This window comes from Meriones unguiculatus, chromosome 1 (genome assembly GCF_030254825.1).
Source record: "Meriones unguiculatus strain TT.TT164.6M chromosome 1, Bangor_MerUng_6.1, whole genome shotgun sequence".
NCBI classification, from domain to species: Eukaryota; Metazoa; Chordata; class Mammalia; order Rodentia; family Muridae; genus Meriones; species Meriones unguiculatus.
This window is the reverse complement of record NC_083349.1, coordinates 38,140,663-38,165,841: the sequence shown is the minus strand read 5'-3', so window position 1 is coordinate 38,165,841 and position 25,179 is coordinate 38,140,663. Positions and strand designations below refer to the sequence as shown.

General features: G+C 41.7%; 1 protein-coding gene and 1 long non-coding RNA gene across 4 annotated transcripts in view; one reads left to right on the top strand and one right to left on the bottom strand.

Annotated features, from left to right (window-relative positions):
• Positions 1-1,107: 1,107 nt before the first annotated feature.
• On the bottom strand, positions 1,108-5,397 carry LOC132655218 (uncharacterized). 2 transcript variants are annotated; one of them, XR_009592929.1, is made up of 5 exons: positions 5,190-5,394; positions 4,867-4,999; positions 3,867-4,294; positions 1,928-2,091; positions 1,108-1,356 (listed from the first exon to the last, which is right to left on the bottom strand). It is a non-coding gene; the product is annotated as an uncharacterized LOC132655218 (long non-coding RNA). The 2 variants fall into 2 exon arrangements; XR_009592928.1 differs by having other exon boundaries at positions 3,867-4,999; positions 5,190-5,397.
• A 37-nt stretch (positions 5,398-5,434) lies between these two features.
• Positions 5,435-25,179, top strand: part of Gda (guanine deaminase) — an 86,071-nt gene continuing 66,326 nt past the window's right edge. For both annotated transcript variants that reach the window (XM_021662470.2, XM_021662469.2), the window contains exon 1: positions 5,435-5,742. In XM_021662470.2, the coding sequence (XP_021518145.2) occupies positions 5,682-5,742 (61 nt within the window). In that variant the 5' untranslated portion in view covers positions 5,435-5,681. The remainder of the gene's footprint in view (positions 5,743-25,179) is intronic.

Genomic DNA, 25,179 nt, shown 5'->3' with positions numbered 1-25,179 from the left:
TTAAAGCATAACGAGCTTGTCAGAGTTTCCATGGTGAACACAGGGCGCCATGGAAACTGATAGATTTAGCTACACGAAAAGAATAAATAAAATAGGCAGGCATTTACTTGACTGTGCAGTGACAACTCTCCTAGATGGGAGAGGAGAAGCAGCTGGCATTTAACCCACTTGCCCTGTTCAATCTGTGCCTAATGAAAACAGGAATTATTCTTACCGACCCCTTCTACTGACCCGTGATGATTGCACTGCTGTCTCCTCAAGACTCACTGTTCACACATGGCTCTCCCTTCCAGCCAGCTAGCCGCGCGTCACCAGTAACTGTTAGAAACATGGTACATTGTGGAACCTGGATGTGACACAACACATCGCAGCAACCAAGGGACCTTCTGCTGAACCTGCCGTGCAGTCCCGCAGTCGACCCAGCAAGTCTGGGTGGGGGGGAAGGTCTGGGTCAAGACCTAGGTCCATTCTGTGTTAACTAGACAGGGACCCCCGCTTCCTCTGTAAAATGTTTACAGTACTTCTGTTACTTCACAGGGCTTTGGTGAAACTGAAAGGCAAGGCTTTCCAAATGTCAGGCTCTAGCTTGCAGAAGGAAGCTGCGGAGATGATCAGATAACCAGATGTCACAACTGATTATGCTTCAATCTAGTACTTCACCTTCACAGTTTAAAGGCTTAGAAAACACATGAAAACCAACCAGCATTTGAAGATGGGGGGGAGGGGGAGGAACTTCTGGATCCATGTCAATTAAGGAGAATTGTGATCTTGGGAAATGAGGCCTTTTCATTCCTTGTGTGTTTGAAATATTTTTATTATGAAACAATAAAAAAGTGAATGAACGAGATCCAGGTGTGTCTTAGGTGGTAGCCCCGATGAGTCCCCCACTGTTAGCCTGAACTCACTACTTTGCCTGTTAGCATTTAGTCAGCTCAGTGTGGGCAATAGAGCCTTCTGTAGGAATTCCATATCCACATCCATAAACTTCTGAGCACTTCATATCGACCAGCCACTATTTAAAGGAGATCAGTAGAAAGGAAGGAAGGGAAGAGATGTGGTCCTTGGTAAACACAATCTTCTGAAGATAACAAGTAAAGAAACGTGACATCCCAGAGAAACCTTTAATGTTTGAGAGAGCAGAGATATACAGATGCCCCGGAAGAAGGTAGGGTGGGGTGGATAAGTCAGCCGAAGATGTGGAGTCAGGAGAAACTCAGGCATGATGCCAACTATCAAAAGGGTGCAAAAGGCAGGGGAAATATGACAGACCCATGACCTGTGGGAGAAGGAGTCTGAAAAAGTGACCAGTGGCTACTTCAGGAATGTTCCTTGCCAATGCAGAGGTATTTTTTTTTTCTGAAAAAAAAAAAAAAAAGTGAAATGTGGCACTGTTAGGTTTCTATTGCTATAAAAAACAAACAAACAAAAACAAAAACAAAACAAAACACCAAGACAAAAAGCAATTTGTGGAGTAAAGGGTTTGTGGTTCCACATCACAGTCCACTATCAAAGAAAGTCAGGGAAGGACCCTGACAGCAGGAACTGAAGCAGAAGCCATGGAGGAACATTGCTTACTGGCTTGCTCTTCATGGTTTTCTCAGTTTGCTTTCTTATACATCCCAAATACCCAGAGCATCAACCATAGTGCGACGGGCCCTCCCACATCAAACATTGATTAAAAAACCAAAACCAAAACCAAACCAAAACAAAACAAACAAAAACAAAAAACAAAAAAACCAAATAGACTTTCCCACAGGCCAGTTTGGTGAGGGCATTTTTCTCAGCTAAGTTTACTGCATCCGAAATGATTCTAGCCTGTGTCACATTAACATAAAAACAGCCTGCACAGGAGCTCAGACCCTGGAGATGCTAAGACTATGCTCTGAAGGCAAGTAGAATATTTTTGTACTCCTTTCTTCCTCCAGACCTCAGCATCCTGGAGAATTTTTCTTCAGAGACACCAGGATGAGATCCAAAATTGCAGGGAGCCCTCAAATCTGGGGGTGGGGAGTCAGAAATGAGTGGGAAGATCACGACTTCTGGGTTGGCTCTTGGGTTTCTGAATCCTGAGCCTGTGTGCCAACAACTTGCCTGGGAATAGAACAGAACCATGCATTGCTCAAAGGAACTAACACTTAACTCTTGTAGTATGCTAACCCATGTTGCCGAGGGGCCCATGTCATTGCTCTGATCAAGATTTCACTGTGTATAAAGCTACCCAATGCTTGTTCATTCTATTAAGCACACGATAATAGTATGAATGAGCATCACAACAAAATTCTATGTTGATTCTATTATCTCAACAGAACAATTTCCATCATTTGGATGTTTCTTAATTCTGTATGCCCTTGTCCATTCATGACCTGAATTATAGCACAGATAGAATTTTAAAGACTTAATATGGAATTATGCTTCACATGTGTTTACATATTCACCTGTTATTTTAATAATCGTACAATACATTGTACTTAGATTGGTCTTGAAGTGAGGAGCTCAAGGGATCCTCCTATCTTGGCTTCCCAGTAGCTGGGATTGCAGGCCTGTGTCCTTGTGCCCAGCTCCAGTGTATATTATGTGTTAATCCACAAAATCTGTCTCAAATGTTAGAACTGAGGATGCTTTCATTAAGAAACTGATTAATTCTATCTCATTTAGGGGACAGGTACACCAGCTGGAAACATTTACGCCTTTCCATACTAAATCCAGACATTCTCTGCATCTCACCTGTTGAGGTTTGTGTTTAGGCAAACTTAGGTTAAGGAAATGTTTCCAGTATACTAGGTAATAGGACACAAGGATACAGCTGGCTTGCAGAATCAAGAGAAAGTAACGGTGACATGGCTAAAATCTCCAAGAAGTATGCATAAATAGTGCAGCCTGGAGGGTTTTGAATTCTATGGCAGGGTGCAGCCATCTCTTTGTGCCTGGCACTGAGTTGTCTAAAATCTTGAGACATTAGGAGTTAAAACCAGGAAATTCAGTGTAAGTTGGGATGAGTTGGTAACTGTAGACCTTGGTGAAGGGAAGTTAAGGGACTGGGAAGGGAATGAATGAATCATTTAAGTGTAAGCCATGATTGTGTCATAAAAACAGCTCCAAGGAAACCAGCTTATGTGCTGCAGTGAGGCCCCACCCTTTATACAGAACCTAAAGTATTTATGTGTCTTCATTGCTGCTCTGCTTACAGGAAAAAGAAAGTACATCCGTTCACTTAATAAACGTGCAAGAACACCAGTCATTGTTCAAGGATTGGACAGTTCCTTTGTTCTCCTAGCATTTCTGTTTATGTGCACCAGTACACACACTTATGGGTGGTAGAAATGGAAGTAAACTACAATGCATGAGAAATCTCTTTCCAAGAGACCCCCCCTCATAAAAAAATAGGAACAGTATAGCCTATTGCATTGTTCTGGGCTGCTTCCCAGATCTGAAGTTAAGTTCCTGTTGCTAAGGACACCACACAGTTCATCCCCAGGAGTTGAAGAATCAAGCTGGGATTGACCTGGAAGCTTCTTTAAGGACTGGCTCTCGTAGGGCCACAAGGTGCTGTGCAAGCCACCAAGGGAGAAAGCTCAGTCAACAGTCCCATCCAGCTTCAATACCTACAAACTCCAACCATGACCAGTACGGCAAGATAGGCCTAAAGGTACAATAATGGCGCTTACATTTTGGAGGTAACCCACAGCTGTCTAATTGTACTTAAGGATCATTCAATAGGAGGGAATTCAGGCTTGATACTAGCCAAATAACCATTGCCATGGACGCTAGAGGAGAATCTGTGATTGCTGCTTTACTAAGCCAGTAAAACATTTGATCTACATCCTAAATATTTTACCCTCATATCCACAGACAAGCGTAGCTCTCACCTCTCATCAAAGAAGTTTCTTCTTGAGGGAAGAGAGACCATTACAGAAATCCACCAACCAACCACAATGCAAAGAACAACTGACGATGGGGTGTCCAGCCCTGGCTGATACATCCACAACACGGCTCGGGTAACACGAAGGAGAGAGGGGGTGGGAAGATTTTTAAGAGCCAGAGGAGCAAGGTGTCTGCTTCAAGATTGTGTCTTCTGTATTGCAGGAAGGCTGCGTTCATGAGATCTCAGCAATGTAGTAGCCCACACGAGGCCTGAACAGTAACAGCAGTTGAGAAGCAAGCTTGGATGGAGGGATCCCATGAAGGCTCTCCTCTAGATGAAGAGCTACAGGCCGTTAGTGGGTACGCAGAGGGAGAGTCAGTCTTCTCTAGGGATGAGCCCTGTAATTAGTTAGCCAGTACCAAACGGTCGCTCCTAAAAACATATACATATGAGCAACAACGCAAAATGGACTCAACAAGTTATGCTTACATTTTTATGTATGTGTATACATGTAGCAACAGTAATTAGACATAATGGGAAAAGAGAGGGTGGGGTGGGGGTGGATGTGGAAGAATTGGGTAGTTGACAAATATGGTCAAAACATGCTGTATGAAGTTCTCAAAGAAATAAAATATTATTATTGAAAAGAAATGGTAACAAGCAAACGAAAAAAAAAAAAAAAGGACATTCATAAAGATGGATACAACCAGTGAAGGAAGGAGCAGCAGGAAAAGGGTGGATTGGAGGAATGGGAAATTCTGGGTGGGGGTTGGCTAACTCTTGGGCAGGAACAGTCACCGCATGAAGTTACCATTTGAGGCAAAGCAAAGACAAGGGAGCTGCTCCCTCCAGGTTCCCAGGAAGCCCGTTACTGTGGGGAGCAGCAGAGAGGACCTGGGACCCACACTCTGAAGGCAACCAGAAGGTCCTGCCTGCAGGTAGTAAGTCCTGGGGGTGGAACCTGGACAGGCCTTGCAGCAGCTCGGCCCATGTTCTGTTCTCACCAAAGGGATGTTGAGGACCTCAGGCTCGTAGCTGGCAGAGGGTCCTTGGAGTCCGACCTTTGCACTCCAGCTCGTAGCTGCTGGGAACCTCACTTTCTCCTCTTGTATAAACTGGATAAATCAAATCATTCACCTGAGATACAAGAAAAGTTGGCCTTGATATTGTATGTGGGTGGGCACAAGGACCAAAGTATTGACTTCAGTGGAAGAGAGGGACTTTGAGGTACAGATTTACCCTCGGCGGTGGAGTTCCCTGTACCTTTCCGTAAGCCAAGCCGACTGGGGAAAGGAACCCGACCACAGGGAGTACAGCTCCAACTGACCTTTCACCTGTCCTTGCGCTTCAGAACCTGGCGCTCAACTTGAGGCAAGGAATGGCCCTTAGAGGTACAGACGGCTCGGAGAAGACAGCCTAGGTGTACACGGAAAGCAAGGTAGAGCGGTTAGGTTTCAATAACTCAAGGAGTTAACAACATCCAAAACCAGCGCAGGGGTGGGGAGGAAAACCACACCCCACGGGAGCCGGAGCCAGCTCGCGGGAGAAAAAATCCTATTGGCATCCAGGAGGCAGGGAGCCAGCCCCTGGGCGCGGCCTGCAGCGGGCAGGCGATTGCCCGGTGAAGCAGGGGGCAGGACGAACCCGGAGCCCCAGCAGCTCCCGCTCCGCAGCAGCCGCAGGGACCGCTCAGCGCCCGCCCGGGTGCGCCCTCCTCGACCCGTCGACCCGTGGGCTCGCGCTGCCCCGCCGCTGCCATGTGTACGGCTCGGACGCCGCCGCTGGCGCTTATCTTCCGAGGGACTTTCGTCCACTCCACATGGACCTGCCCCATGGAGGTGCTTCGCGATCACCTCCTCGGAGTGAGCGACAGTGGCAAAGTGAGTGGGCGCGCGGGGTCCGGCGCATCGCGGACAGGTGGAGGGGCCCTGGCGAGGCGCTGCGCGTTCGGGGGCCCTCTCCTGCAGAGGGAGCACCCACCGCGGCTCCGGAGTTGAACTTGAGCTCCTTAGGGAAGGCGTACAGCCCGGTCACTAGGGTTGTAGCCTGGCTAGAGCGGAATGACACCCAGAAGCCGGAGCAGTAGAGTTCTCACACCGCACCGTAGGCACCCCTGGAAAATGGGGTTGAATGTCTTGCGACAGAGCTCTCTGGGGTGGGCTGGGGAGCATCATTTGATTAGTGTTGTTTGCTGAATTCTTCAGGTAGATTAAGCAAAAACACCTGGTTTCATCAAACAAGGCATTAATGCTACAGACTACACTAGTGATGGAAGGGACAAAACTGGGAAATCTCTCTCTCTCTTTCTCTCTCTATTTCTCTCTCTCTCTCTCTCTCTCTCTCTCACACACACACACACAAGCATGCAAACACACACAGCCATCTGCATCAAAACAAGCTGTTTCATCTTGAGGTTCAAAATGCCTTCTATGATTACAGGTTTTATACCTCCCCCTCAAGTTAGATCTCCACAAGTGTCATTTGATGTGTGATGTCTACTCCTCGGTCCATACAGGCAGTGACTATGCACATTAGCAACAACCTGGCCAGGTTGATAAGGGAAGTCAATTCGTTTTGGGGAAGAATGGGCTTTTCAATGGTTTCTCAGAGGATACCAGTTTGTGGTCTGCCCAGCTGAAAACACTGTTCTAGACTGCAGGTGCCCCTGAGTAACTGGCACTGCAGAACCTGATATTCTTAAAGATTTTTTAAACATGTGTGTGTGTGTACGTGTACACGTATGCCGAGTAGCATGTGTGGTCAGGAGAGCCATGTGTGGGAGTTGCTTCCCTTTTTCTTCCACATGAATTCCAAGGACTGAGCTCAGGTCCTCAAGCAAGCACCACACAGGCTCCCAAACCTTGCTTTCTTGTGGTACTTGATTTATTATTATTATTATTATTATTATTATTATTATTATTATTATTTTGGTACATTGGGAAGCATGTGGTGTGTTTCTCAAAGTGATGAAGATCTCAGAGCTCACCTAATGGAGAGGCTCAGTAAACCTGGAGACCTGCACATCCGCTCCACACTTGGGGGTATGACCTTCAACTTCTACCTGGTGTAAGTCCCAAGAAACCAAATACAGACACTTGGAGACTGGTGATGGGGAGAGATGCTGGTTTGACCACAGAAGTCCATCGCCTTCCTTTTGAAGTTAATCTCCTATCCCCTCAGTTCTCATAGACGGTGTAACTGATGTGACAGTGTGTCTGGGGATGTGATGGGAATAGGCAAGAAAAGGAAATAAGCTATCAGAAGTAGGCTTTTAATCCTTCCTTGAGTTCAGACAGAAGAATAAGAGTGCCCTGAACATGTAATTAGTGGCTGAGTCAGAGCCCCTTTTCCTCTTGGAGCATGCTGAGACTCTCGGTTTGCAGAGTGTGCTAGTCCCACATGGCAGATTAACTAGGAGTTGGCCACAGAGGTAAGCCAGTCAAGATTCACACCTCTCTCCTTTGTTGGTGGATTGTTACTGCTCTCCTGCTTGGTACAAACACTATATTACTCCTTCCCTGGGCTTTTCAGTATTTGATTTCCCTGATGTTGAAGTAGGGAGTGCCTCACGTTTACGGTGGCTAAGATAAACTGCTCATTTACACACTTATTATTTAAACATTTTAAGGTACATGAAAACTACTATGTCCTTGCAGTAAGTTAATATTTGGGAGCGTTAGATGCCTCTTATTTTTACTGAGCTCTTTAAGCTGATGTCAGGACATAGCTTGGGATGGATTTGGGGCTATCTAGAAGCAATTGTGAAAATTCTGGCTTCCAGACATCCTCAGAGAACCCAAATGCACAGGCCTGGGGTAGCAGTCTCACTGGCCTCTCTGGAGACCCAGGCGAAGCATGAATCACATTCTGAGAGGTCCTTCGTGTGAAATGTCTAAACCTCCTCTCGCTCCAGACCTGGGTCTGGGGCAACATCTCAGAGAAGGGACACTTTTCCTTGTCTTTTGTTTTCCTTCTAGATCTAACCCCTCATTTCATGTCACTTGATTTAGGACTAAAGAATGATAATGACTGTTTTTAATTCATCCAAGTAGAGCACATTAAAAAAATGAGTTAATGAAAAAAATCAAAACAAAACAAAACAAAAAGCCCTCTGTAGCCAACATTTTGGCATTACTTAGAATTCAGAGTTAATTTTTACGTTCAAGAAGGATGCAGCTTTTTTTTAATAAAGACTCCAAAATGTATAATTCATTTTCAAATGTCTCATTAATCTTGAAACATGGTGTGCTCAAATATTACTGTTACTTAGCTCTTCCCACATGTGTCAGGGTCAAGTTGACTCCAAAGAATCATCAAGATCGGAACTTGCAGTGCACACTTCCACAGAAACCAGAGCAAAGAAGTGGGCTCGCTTGCAGAGAGTGCCCTGGGTTTCAGAAGCAAATTTTGTGTAGAAATGAAGCCCTAGGTAGGAACGTTCACTTGTTCCCTGCTGTGAGACTGTGAAGGAGACCTCGAACCTCTCCCCGGCCTGCACTTCCTCCCTTGTAGAATCAGACACAGGAAGAGCTGAGTTGTGAAAATGTCTGCACTTAGTTGACACTGCAGTCATTCTGGCTTCTTCCTTTCCTCTGGCCCTAGTAAACCCCAAGACTCTTGCTCATCATGGCACTTTTGTGTCTTTCTGTGTGGTGGCACCCGTGCAGCTAGGTGGTGGAGAAGGAAGCTGAGGCCTGGGGCAAACCTTGTAGGAAGGGGCACAGTTGCCGGGCCTCAGCTGTGCTTTTTTTTTTTGTGTGGTCGTGTCAGCTATTCATGCATCATGACACAAAGCTGTACCTAAGAATGATCTCAGGGGGTTCTCAGCTGCGAGGCCACAAGAACCTTATCGCCAGAACTTCTGAATCTCCACAGTGTTATTCCCACTGCAGTGAAGAAGCTAGTTAAAGAAACTGCGCATCCACGGATGTGGTGGTATAGTCAAATTTTGCAACGTGGACCAAAGACCATGTTCTGTCTCCCTTAACAGTCTGCCCCTGTAGGGAACAAGCCCTGGATTTAAAACTTACACTTCAGAGGTTAAGAGCCTGGCTGCTCTTCTGGAGGTCTCAAATTTGAGGCCTCTTGCCACCCAAATGGCTGCTCACAACCATCTGTATCTCTAGTTCTAGGGGACCCGATGCCCTCTTCTGGCTTTCAAGGGCACCCATTGCTCACTAATGCACACACCTATGTGCACATGCTCATGCACACGCACACGCACACACGCACCCCTCTCCACACACCACATATAATTTTTAAAAATTACATTTTAACCAAGAAACCAAACTCATGATAATAACAATAGAATGAATCTTGAACTAAAAACTGGGCTCCACTGAAGATAAACAAACGAGTGAAATACGAAAATGGCCTTAGTGAGGTCTATAATCCAGTGAGGGATTAACCAGACCTGATGTGGCCTGTCAACACTGAACTGTGTATAGAAGGAAGGTCTTCTCCAGTTGAGCACATTGTGGTATTTAAATAACGATCTTCAGGGTAAATTGAAATCCATAGTCAGGTTGGATTTAGATGGACGAAATAGCCCATGAAAATGTCCTGCAGTGAGAAAGAATGAAAAGCAATGGTAATTAGAAACCCAAAGTTGAGAAGGATACTACAATATACGACAGTGCAGGCTGGTATAGGCCATGTAGAGTTGGATAAGGCTTCTTCAAGATAAAGAATGCATGGGACAGGGACATGGATAGACCAGGAGAGGAATTTGGAGATCACTACAGTGGCTTAGCTGAAGCAAAAGGTTTCATGAACTCTTAAGACTGCCTTTGTCACCCACTCTTACATGAATCTGGTAAACTCAACATTTGTCAGCTACTCTTACATGAATCTGGTCAACTCAACATCTCAATTTCTAGGTTTTCTTATGTAGAAAATAATTCCAATTATTACCATGTAAGATTGTGGGAAGTATTAAGTTATTAATAAGAATAATTATTAAGAATAATACCTGACAGGTTGTCCAGGGCCAGTACACACCAGGAGTTATTATCATCCATGGAGGAGCATGGGCATGGACAGAGTGGCAGCTATTTAGAGCAAGTGGATTGGATGATGGTTTGGGCACATAGTGTTATTTCTAACTTCTGGCGCCCAAAGCGATGTCTATAAATGTAAGTAGGCAGCACATGCCACTTTACCACGCCTGGGCAGATGTGTGTATATAAAACAGGAAGTGGTATCTACCCAGTGACAGGAAAGTCTTTGTGAGGGAAGCAATTGTTGAGATCAGAGAAAAGACAGGATTTGCACATGCAGAGGAAGACTCGAGCAGCCCCAGCAAAAGATTTTTGGTTCTGCAGATTGACAGGGCGAGGAAGTCCTACTTCATCTTACATTGCTTTGCCATCTTGCTTTGCTGGAGTTCTCAGTCTGAATTACAAATCCCTGGCTCTGAGTCATCCATTCCTCTTGCTTGGGAGGGTGAAAATACACCTTCCTTGCCAAGCTCACAAGCTCAGAATATTGTCCTAGCCCTGAAAAGAGAAAATGGACTTAACCACCTTGATGAGGCTTCTAGAGAAGGACGTGGGTTTCATAAAATGGTGCACTCATGCTCAAGTATCACAGGATGAACTTGTGATTTCCTGTAGTCTTGAAAGCCGATTTCTCCATTCAGAATGTTCATGGCAGGGATTGGAGAATTGATCAGTGGGTGAGAGTGTTTGCCCAAGTTCAAATCCCCAGAACCGACATAAAATTGTAGCATGGCTGCACATGCCTGTAACCTGCCTGTAATTGTAGCATTGGTGCCGTGGAGACAGGAAGATCCTGGGAGCTTGCTGACCAGCTAGAGTAACCCCAAAAGTGAAATTCCAATTCAGTGAGAGACCCTGTCTCATGTGGGACCATGGAAAGTAATCAAGGAAGACACCTCCTCTAGCCTCTTTGTGTGCACTCATAGGAGCATGCTCCCATATACCTGCATGCAACACTTAGAACACGTACATGCATGCACACAGGTGCACTCACACATGCATGCACATCACACACCACGTATCATATACCATGCACATTCACACAAAAAGAATGTGGCAAAAAAAAGTTCTGTTAACCTTTCCAGAGCCATGATTTCTTTTTAATTAACACAGCCTGAATTTGATGAGCCTCTAATATACTTGGCTTGTGGATACACCATGGTAGTAGACAGTCATAGAACGCCTGTTACCCTGGACTCGTGGTTCCCTTTCGTGGCTTCTTGGTGATAAAGAAAATTAAAACAATGGATTCTGAGGAGAAGCTCAAGAATCATTTTTTACAGTCTGAGAGAATTAGAGTAGTCAAACTGTAAATCTCAGCAGCTGCTGAGAGATGGAGGAGAGATAATGGTGCCTTTTGAATTAAGGTACAAGCAAGCTGGTAGACTCAGCTACGGAGATCAGCAGGCAACGGTATTGGAGTAGAGTGAGATGACTGTCCCTACACAAAAAGTGAGAACATCTTGTGTGTCAGGGTAAGCGTGCTTAGGATTTTGGCTTGTATTAAAAGAGATAGAAGGAAGAAAGGAGAAAGCGGTGCCTCTTTAGTTAGAACCCAGGAATTAGGCGGGCTTAGTGGTGATCTGTAAGAAATAACATTGAGGGAGGGCCTCTTGAAATGTATAAGCACATTATCTTGCCAACTATTTCTCCCAGTTCTTTTGTAGGTCTTCAGGGTGTATCGGCTGGCTTTCCTAAAGGGTGGTTTCCTAGCTAGGTGTTGCCAAGTTCACTTAGGTTAATCTCTTAAGGGAGGAGATACTCAAGTGTAATGTTGTAATACATGGGGGCAGTTTAGAATGTCAGTTCTCTACCCAGAGAGGCATTTCAGGGTTCACTAGGTGTTCTTAGGTTTAGAGAGAGGTCATTCAGTAATTAATACCTTACCTATCTAGGTGCAGCCTCTCCGTGGGTTTAGAATGACAGGCAAAAGAGGGGAGATGTTAAAGGTTAAATTGAGGATGTAGTCTAAAGAAATCCCACTTTAGAAAGTTCACACCTCTCGTATTCAGAATGCCAGTTAAAGCTGGGGGCTGTTGCGGGTTAGAAAATGAAGGCAGAGGTAATTCTGCTTAGGATGCTATTTCATTGTTTTCAAAGGATTGAGAGCAGATTTCTCCACTATATTCTTACTGGCATCCATGAGCCCCAACTATGTCTTTTCAGGCACTCATACCCAGTCATGTCCAGCCATGTTTTCCAGGGATTCATTCATACTCATTTCCCCTGCTGTTCTCCAAACTCTTCCTTGGCTCTTGACTAAAACAGTATTGGAGCACCTTGATTTGCTCCCTAGTGTTTCATCCACATGACTGACTGCTATTTTCTTGGATTATGAGTAGTTCTTCTGCAGCCATCTGTGTCTCACTATTGACTGTAAGATCCAATTGTCTTAGGGGGAACTCTAGACATGACATTCTTTCTAATATTTTTTCCAGTGTCATCTCCTCTGTCAAATGGAAAAGGATGACTATGACTCACTCTCACCATGATGCAGACATGAGCTAACGAATGATCAGATAAATTTCCCATGGTTCCTTAGCACACCATGTCCTTTTATGGCTCCATGTTTTGTGTGCTAATCTCTCAATCTACATCGCACTTTCATTCCACCTATGTGAAATTGAAATCTTATTTTTTTTTTTAAAGCTCAGTTTTGGCTTCTCTGAATTTTCTTTGGCCACTATTTCCCAATTGGATAAAAGTTTCTTCCTCAGCCCGTGTAATTTTTTTATATTTCGAATATGTATTTTCTTAGCAATTAAGAGAAGGCTTTTAAAGCCAGACCATGAATTCATTTCTCAGCTCTTGCATTTACCTGGAACAAATTTCATTATATATCTAAGCCTCCACAACTAAAGGCTAATGCTTTGAAGTTTAACGCCCATTGTGAGGTACTAAGAGCGTAGACACTTCATTTAAAGATGAGGTTTACAAGGTGGAGTCCTTGGAATGTAAATCAGATTAGATAAGATTCTTAGGTTTCAGTCCCCATTGTAAAACTGGCATCCTTATAAGTGAAGGACAAGAACATACATATGTACATGTCCAGTCTTTCTCTGTGGTACTCTGTACCTCAGGACTCTGTGAAGTCTCTTTTTTAATAACTACCCACTCGTGGTGATGAAACCAACAGCAGAAATGGACTAAGATTGAAGGTATGCCAGCTCCTAGCTGTTTGTCTCCCTTCTACTTGTGCTCAAGTCATTGTTTAGGGTTCAACTTAAACACCATCACAGATCTTTTTATTGTTTTTTTTTTAAGTTACTTCTTCCTCCATTTGTTGTCCTTTATCAGTGCTTTTATTATAGAAAATGCATATGCATTTCCTGTATCTGATTTGCGCACATTCTCATTCAAATTGTGAGTTTCTATTCATGTTGTGCTTGTAAAAAGCAGAAAATATCCAATAGTTCCTAGCAAATAGTATAGGCATTCAGTAAATATTTATTCAGTGTTCTGAAAAATTGCGGCAACCATTATACAATTTGTCTTGCTCTCATGCCTTAGTGAGAACAACATCGGATGTAATTTAGTATGGTCTCAAGAGTGATTTTTATCGAACAAAATCTAAATGTTCAGAAGCTGTAATGATGATTAAATCCATTCTGCTTTGGAAATGATGTTATTTTTAAGAGGATTTTGTTTATGACAAAACAAGGGAATTGAAGATTACTTTCCTTGATTTCACTACTGATAATATATCATACTTTTAACAGTGTATTCTAAAGATATTGAGTGCCTGCTGTGTGCTACATGTTTGGTATACCAAAGAACTAGGTTCTGTGGCTAATGCCTCTGAAGCAACACTTTCCACCTTCAGTGAAAGATAGAGTTTTCATTAAAATTCAGGCAAAAGCCTTACCATTTTCATTAATGAAAGTTAGACTTCAAAATTAATGCCATCATTGGGTATAATGGCAAGTAACATAAAGCTCAGAGAAGTGGTATCACTTTCCCAGTGGGATATAGAATGAACTTGGGGTTTGAATACAAAACTGTTTCCTTTTCAGCATCTGTATCTTTCTGGATCTGATTAAAAGATAACCCCTCCCAACAGGACTGAGGGATGGCTCAGTAGTTCAAGCACATGCCTCACAAGTCTGGTGGGCCTGGGTTCTGGATTCCAGACCATAGTAAAAGCATGAAGATTTTGTACAAGTGTCTGTCATCCCAGTGGGTCCCCAGCAGGAGAATAGCCTTTGGCCTTGCTAGTCTTTTCTGTTTTGCAGCAGAAAAACAAGAAGCCCTGTCTCAAACAGGGCTGAAGACAAGGTCATCCTTTGACCTCTACAAGCCTCTTGGCATCATGGCACGTGTGCACACACTCACTCATAAACACACACATGCATGCACACACGTACATATACATACACAAATGGCCACAGTCTTGCCTCCTTGGTCCTGTACCTTTGAATGCCAGACAGGGAAATCCATCCTGTATTCTGCAGTGGTGTCTAAGATCTCTGACCTTAGACAGAATTGATCTCTGATCAATTCCCCTATTGGTTCCTTGGAACTGGAATACCTCTTTTTTTGATTTTTTTTTAGTACTGTTCCCCTTTGTTGTCAGAAAAGATATTTCTATCTATCAGAACCCATAAGATCTAAATAATCTGCGATGTAACAAAAAATCCACAGACTTCTCACAACCACAACTGTCTCCAAACCTAGTAGAACTGGTGGATTTAGACTAATGTAACTGTGAGAGTCTCTGTCATCAACTTGTCGCTATTGAAAATTACCTAGGAGATATACCTCTAGGTCTGTACATAAGGAGGTTTCCAAAGAGGCTTAACTGAGTACAGAAGACCTATCCAGGATTTAGCCAGCAACATCCCCTGGACTGGGGTCTTGGGACTGAATAAAGAAAGCTGAGCCAAGAAGCATGTTCATGTTCACATCTCTCTGCTGCTTGACAGTGGGTACAGTGTGACAGCTACCTACCATTTTTGCCATTACAACTTTTCATCAACATGGGGGATACCTTTTGTCTTACTTTTATTTCCACTGCTGTGGAATTATAAAAAGCATCTTAGGAAAGAAAGAGGTTGTTTGCCAGGAGCTCATTAGGCGGGTGGGCCTTCTGGCAGGCTCCTTCTGGAAGGAGAGCCAGTATTTTGCAAGGTCTATACCATGATACAACCCAGAATTGCTTCCAGTCTTGACCTTCATTTTTTGTGTGCACTGCTACATCTCTCTATATTTGGGTATTATGTGAATTGTCACTTTCTGGGTATTTACACTCTGATTGAACAAACTTCCTATAGGAGCTTATTGAAGATGTACTGTTGTTCAGATGAATTAATTCCTGATTATGGAATTCTTGATTTGATTTAAACAATTTTAAAAGTTAAATTGTTTTAGAACTTCTTAAACAACTTTAGAAAACTTATGGCTGCAATAAATACCTTTGTGGACCTCCAGATGCCTTACTAAGAAGAGACAGGATTAAGGCAGATTTGTAGATTGTTTTATCGCCTTAAGTAATTTGAATGACAAAGGCTCCCATGAAAGCTCCTCAATTCATTCATCATCTCCCATAATCAGCGGGAAGCATTTCAGTGATTCACCCTCTTGTTGGGTTTGCTTAGGAGCAGCAGCAAATCCCACAGACCCTTTTGGCTTCTTTTTACATTTTTTAGGGGATCCTAGAAGATGGCTTCTTTCCAAGTGCTGCAAAGAAGGCCATTTAGGGTTATTATTATTATTATTATTATTATTATTATTATTTCATTTCCTTTTCTAAGTCAAGTTCTTTTTCCGAGGCTGAACTTTTCTCTCCTGATTCATCACTATCTTTTTCTGTACTGCTTCCCTGGACCTCTCTTACTAAAGGATAAACATTGTTCCTAGATCCTGGGCAGGTTGTCAAACAAAAGGTTCCTTCATGAGGAAGGGAGGCTAGACACTCTGATTTATGTGGTGGCTCTCCTTTACATGCTAATGCCTATCTGAGCACATTCCATAATAAACACTGTCATTGACATGCTTTTTCCTCCAGTCTCCTTCAACCTGTTTTTAATATCCATTCCTACTTTATCCCATACTTGTAAAGCTAGAGTTCTTTTATCTGGGAACCAAGGGGTAACTGTCTATATGAACTGAAGAAATTCAGTCCGCTGACTAATATTAACCTTACTGTCTCTTTTCTTAAGAGCATATTTGATAATATCGGTGAAAATCTGTCTATCTATGGATTTACTTCCCATCCTGAGGGATAATTATGAGCTGTACACAGCAAAATCAGTGTTGGTGGCACCTGACAGAAGATGGGTACTGTTGGTACCCACAAGTGCAGCTAGGTGGATGGCATGTAGCTTATCAACCTGTGCTGGATGGCAGCAGGTGAATTCGATTCTAAGAATGGCAACTGAGACCCACTATTCCTTCTGTTTCTTTCTCTCTTTTCTGGGGTCAGTTAGACTGGCAACTGATGTTTCTTTTTCTATATCTGAACAACTGAGACTGACAATTCTTTCTCTGTTTCTTTCTTTTTTCTTTTTTGTTTGTTTGTTTTTGTTTTTGTTTTTGTTTTTGGCTCTCAGGGGTGGGGAAGGAACTGCATTGACTTACCTTTCCCACATCCTTGTTCGGGCACCTACTGTTAAGGTCTTCTATGGTCCAATTGCCAAAGTCTTTCTGCTTTGGCAAGGTTCCAGGGTCCAGGATAGGATCTGGGATGGAATGTTGAGTTCCCAGGTTCACTTTATCTCTTGGGTCACTGAGCTGATGGCTCAGGCAACCAATCAGCAACCAATCACGTTTATTGTTTGGTTGCAGTATTTATACTCAGAAAAGGAATTACCTCATGGTCAAAGAAGGTAATTAATCACAAAAATATCTGAATTCTAAAATGCAACAGGTTATGTTTTAAAACTAAACAATTCTTATTTATGTCTCCATTACATAAGTTCATAGTGAGTTCAGAGTAACAACGATTGATAAGGCCTAAAGGTGAATAGGGTCTAAAAGTTACAAGAATATGGCTTTTCAATTAAGACTGACTTGGCTACACATATTTCAGCTGTCTTTGGAGCAATAATCTTATCTGTCTTTCATTCCAAGAAACAAAGTAAATTTAAAATGACAGTGTATAATGCCATAAGGTGACAAGGCATAAGGAATTACCACAGAACAGTTTGTATATAAAGACATCAAGGTTTGTACTTAATTAAACATTGCTTGGTAGTCCCATTATAATCTGGATTCATGGAAAGTTTAAAGCAACTTGCTTATATTTATGGTAGATATGATGTATACCAGGATTCATGAGTTAAGGCTCTCTGAGACTACAAATCTGCCTTAAGCCTGTCTCCTAATGAGGTATCAGGAGATCCACAAAGGTATTTATTGCAGACATAAGTTTTCTAAAGCTGTTTAAGTTCTAAAACAATTTAACTTTTAAAATTGTTTAAATCAAGTCAAGAATTCCATAATCAGGAATTAATTCATCTGAACAACAGTCCATGTTCAATAAGATCCTATAGGAAGGTTTGTTCAATCAGAGTGTAAATACCCAGAAAGTGACAATTCACATAATACCCAAATATAGAGAGATGCAGGAGTGCACAAAGAATAAGGGTCAAGCCTGGAAGCAATTCTGGGTTGTATCATGGTATAGACCTTGCAAAATAATGGATCTCCTTCCAGAAGGTCCACCTGCCTAATGAGTTCCTTTAACAGAATGGCTCCCAATTGTTTTATCTCACAATTTGAATTTATAGTCCATCACTGTGGAAACCCAGAGTAGGAATTTGAACCACCCATTCACAATTATAATCCCACTATTAAGCTCACTTTCCCCCTCTTACACAGTTCCAGATTCAAACCTATGAAATGATGCTGCCTACAGTGGACTGGGTCTCCCCATATTAACAAACTGTAACCCAGACAATCTCCCACAGACATGCCCACAGGCCAAGCTGACAATCTTTCATGGAGATTCTCTTCTCACTTGATTTTGTTAAGATGACAATTAAAACTAACCATCAAATCCTCAAACACATTCTTAAGTTCCTTTTATTAGGTTTGTTACAGAAACAAGTGAAGTAACTAAAACATTAACTGCAATGTGTAATTGGTTGAGAAAGTATGTGTGTGTATGTGTTTTATTGAAAAGTTAATAAGAAATTTTTTAAATAGATGAATTCAGCTTGATTCAATGTGAGTCAAAAGGGAGACTGAGATTTTCTTGCTTTTAAAAGCCATTCATTTATATTTTTTCTTTCTCTACTATTCCTGTCCCCATCATTGTTCCATTGTCCCCATGTGTATTTTTCCATGAAATTGACAATCAACTCTGTAAAAATTGGCATAAAATGACCTCAACTCCTAAATTAATGTTGAACCCCATGTAGAACCAACTACTTCATTCATTCCCTGTCCTAGTCTGGCCATTATTTCAGTGTTTTTAGATTTGATGTATGTCATAGTTAGTGTCAGCTGTCCACTGGACAAACCTAGAGAGTCACCTGGAAGAAAGCACTTCAACTGAAGAATTGTTCAGATGAGGTTGGCTTGTGGGCATGTCCAAGAGGTATTTTCTTGATTGCTGTTTAATGTGGGAGGGCCAAGCCCACTATGGGCGGTACCATTCCTAGGTAAGTAGGCCTACACTAAGATATACTATTTAAGAAAAGTAGATAAATTTTTGACATGAACTCAATGGTGGGCTCTTTGACCTCCCTCTCCCCACCTGAGGGAGGATCAGCCCTGCTAGGCCACAGAGGAGGACTTTGCAGCCGGTCCTGAAGATACCTGTTAAACCAGGGTCAGATGAAAGGGGAGGAGGTCCTCCCCTATCAGTGGACTTGGAAAGGGGTAGGGAGAAGAGGAGGGAGGGAGGGTAGGATTGGGAGGGAATGAGGGAGTGGGATACAGCTGGGATACAAAGTTTATAAACTGTAGCTAATATAAAAAAATAAAAAAATCAGAGAAAACTCTTAAATGTGTTTGACATTTTCAAATGAAAGACAAAAAAAAAACACGTAAAATATTGTATAACCTGAAATTTATAGGTGGTCTTCTTGGTTCCTAACAAATCTTTGAAATCAGTGTTTTCAGATATAATTGTGAAGTTTACTTGAAATACAATATTCCTACCATATCCTTGGAAATGGGTTGTCTTCAGAATGACTATGTATGTATGTATGTATGTATGTGTATATTATGATATATCCACCACATCATAAACTATTTCACATTTTATATTCATGAGATAATTACCAAAATAGCATTGTATATAAAGTTCCATAAATAAAAGTTTGAGTTACTCTTATAAAAAAAAAAAAGAAAGAAAGAAAGGCAGCTAGGAGAAGGGAAGCAAACCAGTGAGAAGCACTCCTCCATGGTCTGTGCTTCAGCCAAATAAGCCCTTCCTGTTCCTGCTTGTTGTTTCTCAGAGCAACAGAAAGCAAATTGGAACAATTTGCCAGAAGTGTACAAATACTTCAACATTACAAACATTTCCAAAAGGTTATGAAAGTAAATTTGAGTTTCTACCTAACCATAATTATTAGAATATCAATATCACTTGTTTTGGATCCATGCTTTCTTTTCTTTCCTCATAACAAAGATTTTTGGGGAATTTTATAATCCAAGTATTAATTCATCCAGTAAGTGACTGAATCTCCATGTCTAGGGTGCTCCTCTTATCTTAGGGCTGCAGCTATGAACAGGATGGAGCTGTTACTGCCAAGGAGCTTTTCTTCACTTTTGAACAATGATCTTCCAGCCACTTGGTTCTTAAACAAGAACAGCCTCTTTCTTCCAAGTCCATGCTAGTCATTGCTCCCATTGTTCCTTGTGCCCATGCGCAGTCTCTGTCTACTCTACATCCTCATACATGGTCATATGGTCTTAATTTCTAGCATCCCTTCTAGAAAGCAGAATAGTTTATCCTTTCTTGGTTCACTTAAGTCACACACACAAAACACACACATTAAAAAAAAAATGGCAAATTCTTATTTGATATTTGACCACAATGGTAATTTTTATACTTAAGATAAAATTTAACAAATTGATTAATTAAAATGTTAATAGCACATCTCTTATTTTGGATAACTGTACATTAAGTCACATGGTAAAAGCAATATATTCCATGCAGGTATCAGCTTCAAACATATTTATGGTAGCTTCTTGCTCATGATACTGAATAACAAACTCACAGATACAAACCAGACTGATGATGGTCCAGATAATGTTAGCAACAATGACTCATTAGTGTTACTGAACACACATAGCATTTGGACTCATTCTAAATGTTTTTCATGTGTATCTCAGGGGTCCCTGTGACCATTATCTGGAGAAGAATTGATGTTTTCATTCTATTTAAAAAAAAAAAAGGACACGAGTTTAGAGTATTGACCTTACTTTTGTGATAACTATTCAGTGATAATTTGGTTGAGTTTTCTTTGTTTTGATATGGCCAAGCAATAGAATGACATATGCTTCCTGTACTTAATTCCAAACATAGATCCATCTCTTCTGCAATGCTTTTTAAGGTTGAGCAACACATGAGAACACCTCTCAAAAGTGTTGCTTCCTGTGTGGCTTTGATTTTTATGTCCTATCTTCTAAAGACCTTTCCTGCTCTGCTTTTCTTCATTGGTTGCCTTGATCATATTCACTTACTAATATGAGATGATAAATTATATTATTTCAAAACCTTTTTGACTATTGAAGGTGAGGACTCTGCTTGTGAAGTGTTTATTTACTCTTGAGAAATAGTTCCTCATGCATTATGACCAGAGCCTTTTTCTCCATGAACACCTCCCATGCCATCTTCTCTGTTTCTCACTGGCATCACTGTAGAATCTGCAACCATGGCCACACTGCCCTTTCTCTTCTCTGCCTATCATTGAGTTTTAAAAATATTTTCATAAATTTTCTTCATCAAACACCACATGAAGCTCTAAGTACATCAAATTCTGTTTCCTGGCAAGGTAATTCTAATTTTAAGTGAGTTCCTCGAGGCTTATGTATGATAAGATACACATTTTTAAGACCTAAAGTTCCTTAACACCTCGTATGGAAGGAAATCTATCATTTGACCATACACTCATACCCCCCACACTTTTATATTTCACATATATTTAAAACTTTTAGAAAGAAATATTAAAACAAAACAAAAATAACACTTTCTTTTGAAGTATAGGACTGGAAAGCTGGTCACATCAAGAATAATTTTAACCCTTTGTATTGTTAGATTTTTTTGAACCCTGTGTTTTTACTTTAAACTTTATATTTTCTTTTTTTTTTAAATTGTGATAAAATGTATGCAACTAACATTTCACAGTTTAAAGAATATGATTGAGTTTTGCTCCTTGTATTCAGAGAACGGGACATTCAGCATCACTATCACCAGTGTTTAGTTCTGGACTTGTTCACTCCTCCAAAGGAAATTCATGACCCATTGAGCAGCTGCACCAAACTAACTTCCCTCATTCCACTAGAGTCACTAACTTGCTTCCTTTGTATGTAGACTTGTACATGCTGGATTGTGTTAACAAATGAACAGAAGTAATGAATGACTTTTTTGTGTAGGGGTTTATTCACTTAGCACAGTTTCAAAGCTTATTATGTCATGGCCTCGTGCCAAAATCCATTCCTTCTTATGGCTCAATACCATTTCATTGTTAGGTTATGCCACATTTAAAAAAAATGTTCTTCAGCTAAGGGACATTTGTGATGTTTACACCCATTGGATACTGCCAACAGTGTTTCTATGAACATTTTATGCATAAATTCTGAAAACTAATTTGCTTTAGAAAACACTATTTCATGGCTCCTGGTTGCCTCACTGTTGGACACATCTGGACTTACTGATTTCCCAGCCTTGCATATCTTATGTCTTTGCGTCTTTGTCCATATCACTTTTCCTTCCACCAGCTATGAGAATGTGCCTTTGAGAATTCAACTGTAGTTGAGCTTAGTTATACACACCTGTAATCCTAGCAATCAGAAGATGAAGGCTGGAGGTCCAGGGGGAATTCAGAGCCAGCCTCAGTCCCAACTACATAGTAGGTTAGAGACCAATCTGTTCTACATGAGACTCCATCTCAAACAAACCAAAACCAAAACTGCTAATTTAAGTGTCATTTCCTTAATGAGATCCTTGCCTACAGTACTCCTGACCTTCAGTTCACAGGCAAGACTGACCCTAGGCTTACTTATATTCCTCCAGCCCCCTTCTGCTTAGAATCTCTTTTGGACTTTCTTTGAGTTCAGGAATCTCCCTCACAGCTTAACCTGAGGATAGGTCCTTCCTTGGCTTTAATACTTTTGTGTAGGTGATATTCAGGTAGGCATTTAGGTGACTATATGTTGGGTAAACTATGTTAATTTTTTTTTCACCATGGATTAACTAGAATGGAAAAGTTGACTTTAGACACCAGTCAAGTGTACAATGGCAAAACTATCTTCCAAATTATTTAAATGAGAATTCTGGGCTTTTACAGTCTAGGTACTCAATAACTTTGTATTTGGCAAGAGAAGCTTTTTCTAGTCTCAAGTCCTGGGACATAATTAAGACCCCTGGAAAAGTAGATTTTAATTAGACACTGAAACCTCACAGTACTCAACGCCTTCGACCCCGACTTAGGTAAAGGGCATAATGTAAATCACAAAGGCCGGCTTACTCCTTTAGTTTTGTATTGTGGTAGAGGCTTTGATTCTTCATGAAAGGGCAATTTACTTAGAGTGCTGCTTGCAAATCTCCACTTAACAATTAAAGGTCCTAGAACACGGTACACCCTCTACAAATGAGAGCTCTTATTAGCCATCTCCTGTTCCTCACAGTATTTGACAGCTCTTAAGAAACAAAAACAAAAACTGGCATCCAATGAGTGCTTTGGAATGAAAGAATGGAGTGCAATTCTGAGTATAGAGTAGACAAGGAACAGTTACTCGTCTTGGCTGGTTGTGACCAGTGTGTGCTTACCCCTAGGAAGCAGCATAGCTAGTACCTCCTACACAGCAAGGCAGATATTTTTGTCCTGTACTATTTAACCTAGTAATTGTTGTTGTTTTTTTTTCTGCATGTGGGGAGCAGGTGCATGTGGGGAGTGGGTGCCTGAGAGCCTGAATCCCCTTTTTAAAAACATGGAAGTTATTTTCAGTGCCCAGCTCAGCAGATCCATTTTATGTTCCTGCAGAGCCTGTGGAGCCATTATACTCTGAGTTCTTAAGAGCTGACAATAGCTGATGAAAAGCCAGGATGTCAGGATGATAGGAGAAAATGATAAGCAAAAGAGACATAATATACTCCTCCTCTTTTTTTTTTTTCCACTCAGCATGTTGCTTTGAATAAGAATGTCCTCCATAGACTCATATATATTAGCCACCAGGGACTGGCACTCTTTGAGAAAGGTTAGAAGGGTTAGGAGGTATGGCCTTGTTAGAGGAGTTATTGTCACTGGGGGTGAGCTTTGAGGTTTAAAAGCCCACACCAGGCCCAGGCTCCCTCTCTGTGCCCATGGGTCAGAATGTAGCTCTCTCCACGCTACCTGCCATGATGATAATGGACTCACCCTCTGGAACAGTAAGCTAAATGGTTTCTTTTCTAAGGGTTGAAGTGGCCCTGGTGTCTCTTCATGGCAATAGAACAGTGACTCCCAACAATCAAATGTAGGTGAGGTGGTATAAAATATCTACCTGGGGGAAAGTGCTGGGTGCTGTGTAGATTTGAGTCCAGAGGACTTGGCCTGTTTTGAGGAGGTGCTTCAAGAATGCATCTCTGAAGAATGTTCATTTAAGCTTTGCTAGGAGGTTATGTAGATATTAATTAGGAAGGGAGAGACTGGACAGGTACATGGAATGACTCAGGCAGGAGAGGAACCAGGACCTTTTAGTAAAAGATAAAGAATCAGAAAGTCTGGAAATGGAGCCAGAGATATAAAGCAAGCCACGCTGAGGGTGTGTCCCAATGCTTATCAGAGGACCTTTATGCAGATGTTTGCACTAATGGCACTTTGGGGTCACAGTACTTCTACCTCCCTGCCCTGGAGACTTCAAACACTCTGCTAATGTTTTATGGATCTCTTCATTTCAAGTGACACATATATAGTCAAAGCACTAATTATGAGTTCGCTTAACACAGTCCTATTTCGCACAGTGTTTCCCAGCCTTTCTATGCTGTGTGCAGAAATCTCTCTCCAAGGAGACTTCAGAAATGAAGATGTTGCCTTTGGTACTAGTTTGACTCCATGGATTATAAAACAACAACAAGAAGAAGTCATAAAGTTGGGAGGGGTTCTTGGGGGAGTTGGAAGTGACCATGGGCATGGATATGATCAAAACACATTATATACATGTTTGAAATTCTCAAAGAATAGGTAAAAATGTGTTTCAAAATGCGACTTTTTCCCACATACAAATATCCAATTTGAGTGGACACCACAGCATTGACACACATAAGTGTCAGAGTTCAGAAATAGTTGAAGCCCTGCTACAAATTAAGTAACGGGTGAAGAAATGGCTCGGCAGTTATGAGCACTGAAGGCTCTTGCAGAGGACCTGGGTTTGGTTCCCAGCACCCATGGGGAGGCTGACAACAACCAACCAACCCCACCTTCAGTCCCTGTGTGGATCTGACACCATCTTCTGGCCTCCACAGGTACTGCATGAGTATGCTGCATGTACATACATGCAGGTAAAACACTTATGAACATATATTTTTTTAAATTATTCCTTTTCTCAAAAGTAGAATTTAGTATCTCTTTGTCACTGGAAGGCTAGAAACAGTCGGCATCTTTGTTTCAAAGAATAGGGTGCTGGTAGTGAAGCATCCCTTCTTAAGGTTTTTTTTCCTATAAAATTGCAATTGTATTAAAATAAAATAAACAAAACCAAGTAAGATGATAGAATTAGATGGTTCCATTATTCACAGTTGCAGAGCTGGGGATGTGCCTCAGTGACAAAGGACTTGCCTGGCATGTGCCGAGCCCTATTTGTTCATTCCTTAGCATTGAGAACAGATCACCAAAACAAAAACCTTTGGTTCCACAGAAGCATTTGAAAATGCATCCTTTCTCTTAAAGAACTGAAAACGGCCTCCTTAGCTTCTCCCCACCTCCCTCCCAAGTAATGACTGTACTGGAAAAAATGATTTAATCCAGTTGAGCAAAACAACATCTCAATGTCTCATATTAAAAAGGAAATCACAACCCTTGGCTATGTGAATGGAGGCCTCTGCACTCATTTTTATCCCCCTCCCCCTCATCTGTCCAAACAGTCAAGTGGGAAGAAGGAGCACAAGGTTTGTGCTAGACTGATGGTGACTGAAAAATAAGAAAAACTATCATGCAATCCAGACAG